General features: G+C 42.5%; 1 protein-coding gene across 2 annotated transcripts; it reads left to right on the forward strand.

The window, feature by feature from the left end:
* zgc:112183 (uncharacterized protein LOC550410 homolog) lies at window positions 1-11,034 on the forward strand. Of its 2 annotated transcripts, XM_046414297.1 has the most exons (9): window positions 15-684; window positions 1,657-1,767; window positions 3,809-3,850; window positions 5,291-5,357; window positions 5,595-5,647; window positions 5,999-6,064; window positions 6,856-6,912; window positions 6,993-7,069; window positions 8,738-11,034. In XM_046414297.1, the coding sequence occupies exons 1-9, from the start codon at window positions 574-576 to the stop codon at window positions 8,841-8,843; spliced, it is 690 nt and encodes a 229-aa protein (XP_046270253.1). In that variant the 5' UTR covers window positions 15-573; the 3' UTR covers window positions 8,844-11,034. The 2 variants fall into 2 exon arrangements, with proteins under 2 accessions (XP_046270254.1, XP_046270253.1); XM_046414298.1 differs by lacking the exon at window positions 1,657-1,767 and having other exon boundaries at window positions 1-684.
* The last annotated feature ends 1,127 nt before the right edge of the window (window positions 11,035-12,161 follow it).

The following is a 12,161-nucleotide window of genomic DNA, read 5'->3' on the forward strand; positions in this document are numbered from 1 at the left end:
CCTCTCAATGATCGAGCACCACCTGTGGCGGGTGAGTCAGCCAGCAGCGCAAAGCGACCCCCGCAGCCGTGTTTTTGAGAAGGGGGTCACTGTGAGCCTGAGAGGGGGGCCGATGTTTCACTCGTGAGGAAGTACGGTGTTGTTTGAGCTGCCGATGTCCCCTGCACACTCAGTTAATCATCTGCCCACGCCAGGATGCACAGCTCCGCTCTGCAGATTCAGAGAAATGTTTCCGCCTGTTTGTCAGCACCGCTTTTTTGACTGGTCCGCGTAGACGCCGAAGCACCGCCGCTGCCGCCGCCGCCGCCGCCACTGCTGATTGTTTTTCAAGTTTTCATCATCGCTTCCGTCTTCTGACAGCGTGATCTCAAGGTGTGATTTTCCTCGAGAAGCGCTCTCGGTGATCATTTTGTGGCCACACGCAGTAATGCGAGCAGAAGGGCTGGAGTCTGGCGGAGAGCGGGACTGAGCGGCGGAGATCTCACAAGACACCGTGCGCGTCTTTCTTGGACACATCTCGGAGATAACTGTGGTTCGGCTCTCTTAGCCTGCACTCTTCTTCTTGGCATTGCGATGTCTACAAGAAAGACATCGTTGACGGACAAGCAGACTAAAAACGGAACGTCCAAATATGTGTTGGAGAGATGCGCGTCTATTAACGAGTATTATGATATTGCATTCAAGGTGTGTATTTCCTTCTTGTCATGTGTGTTGGCTTTTTCTTTTCTCTTTAGCGGTTCTGCTGGAGGAACAGGTGTCTGTATTTTATTGTAGGTTTGTTTGACACAGAAACAACTGGGTGTACCTGCAGCTGCAACAAAATGAACGCTGGCTCTCCACATCTGGAGAATGTGCATAATCTGAGTGAAAACCATTAACTCGGCTGACTAGTCTGGCTCCACGCATTCTCCTCGTTAAACAGGCCATGCTCACTGTTTGTACACAGATGACAGAGCAGGCAAGTCAGCAGTCAGATGCTTTCATTCGGATTGCCATGAAGTCCCTCTGAGCTGGTGAATCTCTTGTCCACCTCTACTGATATGCTAATATTTGCTGAGGGTGTAGGCTACTTGTTGCTCCGTACTCCGAAATATAGGACATAAAGCTGTACAGATACACCTGTGATTGTTTTACAAAGACCCGCAAACAAAAGGAGAAGTTAATTTCAAGCTTAACTGCATTACTGTCTTGTACAGTGTATGTTTTGCTGCTATGACTCAATGTGTGAATAACAAGTCAGGTTTGCGTCACATGCTGCTGGATGGGTTGTATAATTGCACATCCTGTTGTTGTAATTATATTGATTAGATGAGAAAATGATGAGAGCAAAATGACACAGTTGGCTCCAACATCTTGAATTCCCTTCTTCAGTATTGGCAGAGCGTCACATGTTGGTGGCAGCTCAGTCAACAGTGAATCACAACACTGTCTTGTTTGTAGGCTTGTTTGCCATATAATGTTGACACATTAACTGAATATGACATTGCACAACATCATCATCTGACTCAAATATCACGATCCCAGTTGTGAAATATTCACTCAGTTGCGATATAATTTATGCAACACGTCCCTCAGCTTGTAATTCTTATCCTGCCATCATGTACAGGCTGTCAGTAACCTGTTGTCCTCTTCTCTGATTGGTGGGTTTTGCTCTAGGTGATGCTGCTGGGAGACTCATCTGTGGGGAAGACGTGCGTCTTGGTGCGCTTTAAGGATGGGGCATTTCTGGGAGGCAACTTTATAGCCACCGTTGGAATAGACTTTAGGGTGAGAGAGTTGCTGTCAAACAGCCCTAGAATCACAGAATGATTGATATATTCTTAATATTTATGTGTGAGCTATCAATAGTTTGTCATTTGTGTTATATTGTTGTTACTCTTATCAGGAAACATTTAAACATCATCTGAAAAACAACCTAATGATATTTGCAAACCAGCAAGTGATCCACTTTTCAGAGTGTCGTCGGTCCAATTATCACCTTATTTCCACACAGAACACTTCATCAGTCTGCGATGATGGCACCAAATGTACAAATCCTCTCACCAATCAGTCAGGTTCACAGACCACTTGTGCTGTGAGGCGCTGTGAATGGCTTCATAAATGTCTTGGCAGATGCCTGCCCACGTCCCTGTCTCCTGCAAAGATTGGCTGCAGCTCAGCTCGGTCCAGGAGGAGTCATGCTGCTGACAGACGAGCTCCTAGCTTGTCACATACACCTCATGCACACACACACACACACACACACACACACTGACTGTTGCTGAATGTGGAGCAGGTATCTACTGTATATCTTTCTCTGCTGGATGAACACAAAAATAGGCTGCTGCGAGTGGTCTGTGCCCCCCGCCCCCAGCCTCCCATCTGCCTCCAGTCAAGGCGAAACACTCACACTAATGGCAAGTCAAGTAGGGGTGATTTTAGGAGGAAACTGTGTTGCATTAGCCAGAGTGATGTATTGTCTTCTTTGGATGGCAGTGTAGACATTAGAGAGCATAATGGATGTCTGACATAGAGAGCTATAGGGATGTTGGTTATTCACAAGCATGATCATTTTAATCTTGTCCCCATTCAAGGACTCCAACCAGTATCCATTCATAAAATGCATTAAAAAGCCGACAGACCCCGGTTTACACTTGACGTATTCAGCGTCACGCTATTCATTCAGATGACTGGCTGTTAATGTCGACAATTATCTATTGTTTTCCTGCTTGTGTTTATAAAAAAAGGGGCAAAGCTGCTTAGAGACAGAGTCATCTGAGTGAAACAGTTGAGTCAATATGCTGAGTTTGTCCTCTATGCATGGATAGGCAGGCAGGCTGTTGTGGCAGCTTGGAACATGGCCGGTCTATTTTCGGCATGTTTCCTTGTAGCAGTTACTCAGCATGCAGGCTCCTCTCACGTCATAATTGGGGGAAAAATGGAAACCCATGGCAACTAATGCAGGGGTTGAACCATGTCCATTCTGCCAAGGCAGAGGATTCAGCAGGTGGCAGTTTTAGCTGCCAATGGCGGCTTTGCACACCTCGCAGAGGTTTCTTTTGTCACTGTGGTAGCTCTTTCTTTTAGTGCATGTTTGTGCTATTGTGCATTCACAGGAAAGGCAGGGGCTGTTTATGATGATTTGTCACTGATACGAAGTTATGAAGTGACTGAGGAAGTGCTGCAAACATCGAACTTCCTTCGTTTCAGCCTCTCTCTCTCTCCTTGGCGGTTTTTGCTGTGCAAAGTTGTTTTACCATTGTGACCTGGTTTGCTCCTGTAGCAGGTCATGGTAACAAAAAACAAAAAACAAAAAACAAAAAAACAAAAAGCTCCCAAAGTACCCGCATGGGTGAACCTGTTTTTGTCATTGCATGTTGAAGCATGCATTTTAAACCTTAACCTTTATTTCCTCTTCACTCTAAATTCCCTCAGGATGTTTTTGCTAGTTTTCCCCTTTCAGCACAATCATCAGTCACAATATTTGGTCTGTTTTAGCTGAACTATTTTAAGCCAATCTTTTCTCAATAGGAAATCAGAGGGCACCCCTACGGGGCTGCAGGAAATTAACGGGGGAGTCAGTTGTTATGCTGCCAGTCGTCGTTCTCGCTGTTGTGTAATTAAGTCTAATCCCAGGACCTTGTTGTGTGGGAGTTGCAAATTACTTTCTCTGCCAGCATTCAAAGCCACTTTTAGTTGTCTTGTTTCTTTTGCCACATGCCGAGTCTCTGAGCTTTTATAGTCTGCCGTGGTGTTCGTCATTCAGCACTCCACTCTCTGAAGCATATGGTGGATTGTCAGCTTCTCACAGCTTCTCTCCTTTCTGCAGAACAAAGTGGTGGATGTCGACAACCTGAAAGTCAAACTCCAGGTGAGAACATGCAACTTTTCCCTAAACCTTTGTTAAGACAGACATTAAATGACAGATCATCTCATCCTTTTGGCAGCAACAAGCAGATCTCATCTGTTAGATTAGACACTAAAATAATGTGAAAAAGTATCAGTAGCAAAGTAAATAATATTTGATCGAAATATGCCTTACGCTCACACGGCTGTCACTGTATGCGTTTTCAGTCTGATCAAAGTGTCTGTTATTCATGTAGTATATGGGACTCTGGAGGGCTATGTGTCAGCAGGAAGCTGCTCTTCTCAGCCACAGACCCATACACAATTATAACCTGTTCAACAACACTGAGTGGGAGGTGCCAAATTAGATTCCTCTACTAACGCAAGTAAATTCTTAGCATTTTTTTTAGCTTTCAGGCTGACTGGTTAAACAATGTAACAGACCGAGAGGAAGTGATGTTGTCATTTTAATCCACTTATTTTACAATGAAAAGAAATCATTGAGCAAAGCTTTTAGAAAAACTTGAAGCAATCTGAGAAAAACACAGTAACAGCAAACAAAATGTATTTTTTCAGCTTTCCATCCGCTATTAACAATTACCTACATATATTACAGTTTATTAATGTATAACTGAATACTTACAGCATATTAAATATGTGATTAAAATAACCCAACTGTGAACGACACTGGAGTCAAAAACGGAGATAGCCGTTACTGTTACTCTCCTTTTAGTATGATGTTAGCTAGGAAAAAACATATTTCAGTCACACACAACAGCTAAAAGGTAAAAAGAAAAAAAAGATTGCTGCAAGAAATTTTATTTTTAACCAAAAAACAAGTCAGTGGTTTTGTAAGGCAGTATAATGGTAGACTTTGCTTTAGTCAGTGGTTGTGCTTGATTTCTCCTAGGCTAGGGAAAAGATTTTAGTGGTGCCATGCCATCACTCCTACGGCTCATTGCTCTGAAAATGCCCACTGTCCCTGCACTTGTCCATTGCAATTAATCGATCCAAGTCTAAGATATTAAGGGCCAAAGCGCCCGGGAGAGTGTGTATTTTTTGAACAACGGGCCTTTGGACCAGTGAGTTTTTCTTTTCGGAATAACAGAATGGTGAAAAAATGGGTTTTCGCTCAAATGGAACATTTGACATTCTGTTGGGGTTTTGGAATAATGTGCAGTCACCCCTTTTAGCATGTCTAATTTAACTGTGTTTATTCTCTATGGCCAAATTGAGCTTAAACTTAAACTACATGTTACAAAAGTAAATTTAGCTTTTGCAGCTAGCTTTGGCAAATTTATGTCAGAAGCAAGCATTAAGTAGTTTCTTCATTTTGTCAGTATAATGATATTTTTCTTGTATTTCTGCTTTAGTTGTTGGCTGTGGAGGATTTGCTGCGATGATTGTTCAGGAGGTTCAGTTTTCCCACATTAGCTGCTGTGTAATTATGTGGTTTGATCTGCAGATCTGGGATACAGCTGGCCAAGAGAGATTCCGCAGCGTAACACACGCCTACTACAGAGATGCCCAGGGTAACCTTTGCTTTTTATATTTTACTTCCTCATGCTGTGTGTGTGTGTGTGTGTGTGTGTGTGTGTGTGTGGGAAGGGGGTAGTGTAGGAAAGGGAGCAACCTGGCTGAGATCTGTACTTTTTATCCGTGTGAATAGGAAGTGTGTGTAGGCGTTGATGTGTGTGTTACATAAGACTAGACTATGTGCAGATAACAATAAAGGTGCAACCAAACTGTCCATCTGTTTCATTCTATAGCGTTACTTCTGCTATATGATATCACCAGCAAGCCATCATTTGACAATATCAGGGTAAGACTGTCTCAAATTACTTTTCCCTCCCACCTTGTCTTTCTCTTCCTCCTTGCTCTCTCTTCTCTCCGTAAACCCTCTCAAGCTGAACGCTTCACTTTGTCTATTTACATGCAAAGTACTATGAGGCCCTCTAACATTTTCTCACAGCCCTCTTTGGAAATGACATGATGTTATCGTTTGCTTCACTACACAGTTCCCAGTTTCAGTAATGAAAAGCAATAAATGTGTTCAAGGATAAGAGTGACTCAGTCTCACCGTGATTGATTGGAGTATCACAGCTCACATACAGCTCAGGAGGAAAGAGAAAATGCAGTCTCCAGTATCTGTATGTCTTTTGTACTTTTAAAGGCCTGGCTGACTGAAATACACGACTATGCCCAGAAGGATGTGGTCATCATGTTGCTCGGCAACAAGGTGAGCAAAATTTCCTTTTTTTGTTACATAAAAAGATCAGGAGGATAACTGGTCCCTTAGCACAATTTTAAGACACTCTTATCACACTCAGACAGACATGTGAATGCTTAAATCCCAGGAAATGCGCCCGTAGTGCAACACAAGTGAAACACAGTTTTGAACTGCGCTTGTGTGTCTTTGTTGGTTCATGTTCTCTTGTTATCTGGACTTGAAAAGAATTCCCTTGTGGTGAAAATGAAGTTTGTCCCATTACAGAGGTCCACATCAACTCATTCATTTCATGCCCATCTCCCCGTGTTATCTGATCTGACTGGGTAGAATACAGTCAAAACATGCCACAAAACTTACTTATCACTTGCTTCATGCTTCCCTTGCATGAAACAGCTTCCTCCACAAAGCTGCTGGTTATGAAAACAGAAATTTCCATGTCTCATTACAACCAGCAGTCAGTGCTAATACATCTGTAAGCTCCCTCTGGTGGCACAGAGAAGATTCAACCTTCTCCAGGGTCATAGATGTCACACAGCAGCAGCTCAGATCATTTGCTGTGAGAGCAGCAAGACTGGCGGCATTAGTTTGTGGGAGTGCTGCTCTTGTGCTCGAGGTGAGGTTTCTGACATCTCATCAGTCTGAAGGAGCTCTGGCTCAGCAGCTGGCTGCAGGGCTGCCAGATTAAGGGTGTGTGCGGACTGACATGACAGTGCATCACTGTGGCTAAAGGCATGGTGAATCTCTGACCCTTCATCTCTGCTATGATGACTTGTTTTCTCTTCACTGCTGCTGTCTTACAGTCAGACATGACTGCAGAGAGGGTTGTGAAGACGGAGGACGGCGAGAAGCTGGCGAAGGTAAAGTGTGACAGCTCCGTGTGGTCAATATTCTCAACATCAGACAGTCCAATTGCTCTTCTAATGTGTTTCCATTTTAGGAATATGGTGTTCCCTTTATGGAGACCAGTGCAAAGACAGGAGTCAATGTGGAGCTGGCCTTTCTCGCTATAGCAAAGTAAGTCTTCAAGCTTCACTAACAGATATTTTTGAATTAGCGGTGAACAAAATGACTTTGTGTAATGTAAAAGGAGCAGTTCAGAGAATCATCACCTGACTCTTGAGCTTTCTTCAGCTTCTTGCCAGAGCTTCTCTCTTTGTTTTAGTTTTGTTCTTCTTCTGGTTCCCTCTCACCACTCTAATCTGCATTGTTTTTCAGCATCAGCAGGCAGTTGTTGACTGAAAAGACTTAGATGAATCCTCTGTATATTACCTGCTGAGCACAGCAGACGATCAAAGTTAGCATTTCACAGCTGAAAAGAGAGATGTTTCACTCAGGAGCTAAACAGAGCTAAAAGAAAGTGAATACTGAACATATATTCAACAGTTGTCCAGAAAAAAACAAATCCAAATGAGTGATAACGTTGCTCATGTCAGTCCTGGATGCTTAAATAGGCAGCTGTTTGTAACAAGTCACAGTAATGGGGTGATAATATGTCAATTTTATGTTTATAGCTTGTTGTGCTGCCCTCAAGTCATCAAATAGTGATGTTCGAGAGGTGTATGATTAATTTAAAAAAAAAAAAACAGTATTTTCTCATGCACCAACAAAAGTGTGTGGACACCCGTGTAGCCACACCACTGGAAACGGTCCTTAAGTCCAATTAAGAGATACTTTGATATTTTAAATTGAGGCCTCAAAGCAGTTTTGTTCATGTTTTGGTCACACAAGTAGAAAGTAGAGTAGACCTTTGTCTGCAATCCCACCACACACCTAAATGAGAGAAAACAACAGAGAATAAAGAACATTAACAGCCAAAGAGAGAGAGAGAAAACATGGACACTCAGGTATATACAGAGGGGATATTTGTTCTTTTCTCATTTCCAGAGTCATTCAGAGCAAATGTTTCATGCATCAAAAGCTACATCTTTTAAATAGTCCCCTGCACTGAGAAAATTAATGTACAAACTGTACTTGTGAAATCCACCTTTCTCTGCTTATACTAGAAATGCCAAGACAAACCAAACCAAAATCTATTTTCAGTATAGTTTTGGTCATGCTTTTGCAGTAAAAAACACTTCCACGCTTCCAGGGCTTGTATTTTAATGTGCTTCATGCATACAGCTGACATCCGGTAGACTTGGACTATTTTTATACTTTTCTTTGACTTGGTATTAATGCTTGCATGCCTCGCTCTGATTAATGCAACTAATACACTCTAATGGTTTTTATCTAATTTGTTGTTTGTTCCTGTTGACTTGGTGTAATTGGATTGTGTGTGTTTGAGGCTCCCTGTGGATCCTAAACATTAACTGTGTAATTTATGTTTTTGACTGACTGCCTTGTGTACACACCTTTCTCACTGAATGGCAGGAAATAAGAAAAGATTTGTAATTTAGTCTAAAAATGACAATATTTGTACAGCATGTTCCCAGAGCTGGTGAGGAAAATAATGTATTTGATTTTCATGCGATGGGTATTTTAAGTGCGAGTTAGATTGAATGATTCATGCCAGAGGCATTTTGATTAAATGTCAGTACAGAGAGATGTTTCTCTCCCTCACTTGTTCTTGCTCCTTTTATTTCTGTTCCTTTCTCATTTTCTTGATTTGCTCACCCTGTCTGTGCTGCATCCCACACATCCACCGCCTCTGTATCTAACTTCCTGTATCTCTCTCTCCATCAGGGAGCTGAAGCACAGAGCGACACAGCAGCCCAATGAGCCCAAGTTCCAGATACACGACTACATTGAGTCTCAGAAGCAGAAGTCTGGCTGCTGTGGACTGATGTAGCTGATCACCAGGCAGAGGGACACACACAGAAAGAGAGAGTAAGAGAGAGGAAGGGAGGGAGGTTAAAAAAACAAAAGTCTGCTCCCTTACAAAAAAAAGCCAATCCCAGCACCAAGCCTGAGAAGTGGACGTCCTCGTCTTCTCCACTGAGCTTTTATCTGAATGGAAGTGAATATGGATTGGCCTGCCATCCCTTATCCAAAATGTGAATTTAAATCTCTTTTATGTCATGCGTAGAAATGTTTGTGGTCTTTGTTGTGACAGTTGTAACAAAATACAAGTCAGGAGTTACAATCTGAAATGCTATATCCATCTGCAGGGACAAACACATATTAATCAATGTACTCCGCATAGCTGCAAACATGGAGCACTGAATGACCGCCACTCAGTGTGGCACAGACAGTGACATCGAGCAGGCAGTCAGGGCTAACCAGCACGAGAAGCCGTGGTCAGACTGGAATGACAGGGAGTCCTCTGGGGCTGTGACAGTCACTAGAAGCACATTTACGACCCTGCGTGAGAATCTGTGCCGTAGTCGGGGCTCACGGCTCCGCTATGAGAGGCTCTCTGGACGTAGCCTTGCTTTTCACAGTTAATGTTTCTATATGTCAGCCCTAGATATCTTGTTAAACTCTGAATATAGCACATGTGTTGTGTTTGCTGCCGCTGCAGAGAAATAAAAGTTGCTTTCTGGTGCTCACCATACTTGTTAATGTTTCATGCGATAGACACAAAATAAGAAGTTGGGCAGCCAGTGTTGTGCTTTTAATACTTTTGTTCAACATAAATAATAGACCTCTGGGTCTTGCATATCTCGTCAGAGAGAGAAGCGAGAGAGTTCGCTCCCTAACGACATTTTCAGGTCGTCTGTGGATGGCAACAGTAGTTTTGTGAAACTCTCATGCAGCACTTGATTCAACCCCTGACTCTGCACACACTAGCAATGGCAGACGCTTTAAAATATTCTTGTCTCGCCATGCTCTCAGATTATACATAAAGACAGGCGTAAGCAATAGCAGGCAATATGGCGCATTTCTAGTAACAGAATCAACACACTTGAAATTTCGCAGGTAAATCGAAAGAGTCAAATCGTACTGTTGTGGGCTACTAGCTGTTACAGTGCGCAGTAATCTAAATCTGTGCTACAGATTAGTCTATTCCGATGGTTGTGTGGCCATGACAACCATGTGGTGGACATTTTTACAACGTCATAGTAACATATAGCTACAGCCAGTATGTGCAACATTGTAATTTGAAGAAAGTATGTGGCTTCTCTTTAATTAAGGCAGGCAGCGAAATTGCTTTGGTTGCTGTACGTTGAAATGAGTCTGTATGTCTGAGTCTCAGTAACACGTTCATGGCCCAGTGGCAGCACGCGACACATCAAAGGCGGCAAGTCGAAAAGCAAAGTTTGGCCCTGAACTGTCCCTTTCTTACATCTCACTGGAGTTTGCAGGCCTGGCTACTGATAAATGGTAGTTTTGTGCGAACAATCAATATGACTGTTTCTGTGGATATAGCATTTAGCCATGCAGCTCTTAGTTTGTTTTCATCCCAGTTATGCAAGGCTGGGAACTTAATCCTTTTTGGCCTTACAGTCTTCATCATCATTCTTTGATAATTTGGTGTGTTTGAGAAGTGGACTTCATTTCCACAGTCAGATTGTAGCTAAATGACCCCATCTGTTCACATCTGTACTGCTGTTAGATAGAATAAAGCCAATGTCATGAGGGCACTCGCCCACTTTGTGTCTGTCTGTACATTCAATTCAGGGCCAGTGAAACTTACATTACATTACATTCAAAGTACTGTACATGTAACTGTGCAGGAGGATCGTCCCACTGTTGCACCAGGCTACATTACAAAGACATTATCTTTTTCTTTGGTTTTGATTACTAGGCAAGCAATTTGCCTTTTAAAATTCACACACAGGGACACACGCAGCACCCCAAACATTGTTGTGTCTCCTTTAGCGATGGATGTTGTTGTCTAGACTGTACAGAAGCTGTATATGTTCACGCACCGCATCGTGTAACTTGTTTCTTTGTACAACTTTCATTATGAATGTTTGCTTTGTCGAACTTGCTCAATGTCACATTTGTCCCTCTGCTGAGGCGTCACGGTGATCACAAAGTGCCATGAAAAAGTGCTTTGTTATCATATTATATATAAAAATATATTTTGTAATGTATGTGGTGTTGTTTTATTGAAGTTGGTTTTGTCTGTGTGTCTTGTGTGTGTGTGTGTTGGGGTTTTGGAGGAAAGAGGTGGCAGTGAGAGGAGTGACAGGATGTGCTGAGGTTAATGAGCCACAGTGTGGCAGCAGCTACCCTGTTTATCCTCTGTGCCACAGAGGAAACAAAGTATTGTGTTGAATCAATTAGACGGGTTCAACACTCGTGCTGACGATGTATTTTAGAGTTTATTTTATACCATTGTAGACTGTTTTTGAAAGGATGCTCAACATCTGTATCATGTTTCTGTTTTAATGCCATGGTTGCATTCAGGTTGTGTTCATGTGTTAGGTGAAGTTACTGGACATTTTATACATGGAGCACACTCACATTAGTTGTTATGTTATTCATGATACTGTGCTGTACACCTGAATGCATCTCCTCCCCCATCTATGAGTCACACTGCAGACACAGAGTTCTTTACTGGGAGACAAATCTATATTTGCATGGCTTCCTGTTAACTAAACTGACAGCTGAATTCCCCTGTACATGCAGCAGTTATCAGTCCTGATTCTCTGGCAGCTTTAAATTTCCACATTGGAGAGCGTGAGTGCTGAGAGATCCTGTCTCTGTCCTCTTATCAGGTCTGGAGGCATTCTCAGCTGAAAAGTCAAATCCTTCCCAAGGTTTTTAGATCAGCAGCTTCCTGTCAGGCTCTATTTTTACAGGAGTGTCACTCATATCTCTGAGCAGCCACAGGATCACTGGCTCCAAAAGACTTGCAAAAGACTGAAAAGTTCAAAAATGATGAATCTCTGCCCAATTTATGCATATTGATTATTAGAGAGTTTTCTGGCAAATGAGTGCACAAAATGACAGCAGGAAAAAAAACATAGAAGAGTATAAACGTGTCCAAAAAAACAGGAGCAAAACTTTTGTTAAATAGAGAAACTGAGAAAATGAGATATATTCTGTTGCTCACAGAGGGAGAAGTGGGCGAAATGTGCACAAAATGAAAACGATAGCTGAAGTGAAAGAACATAAGTGAAAACTAGGAGAAAAAGATAAACAAAAATCATTTTTATACAAATTTAAATGGCCAGAGGATTAGTGCGTGCGCCTCTGGGGTCTGCCCAGCACTCAT

Source organism: Scatophagus argus, chromosome 16 (genome assembly GCF_020382885.2).
Source record: "Scatophagus argus isolate fScaArg1 chromosome 16, fScaArg1.pri, whole genome shotgun sequence".
NCBI classification, from domain to species: domain Eukaryota; kingdom Metazoa; phylum Chordata; class Actinopteri; family Scatophagidae; genus Scatophagus; species Scatophagus argus.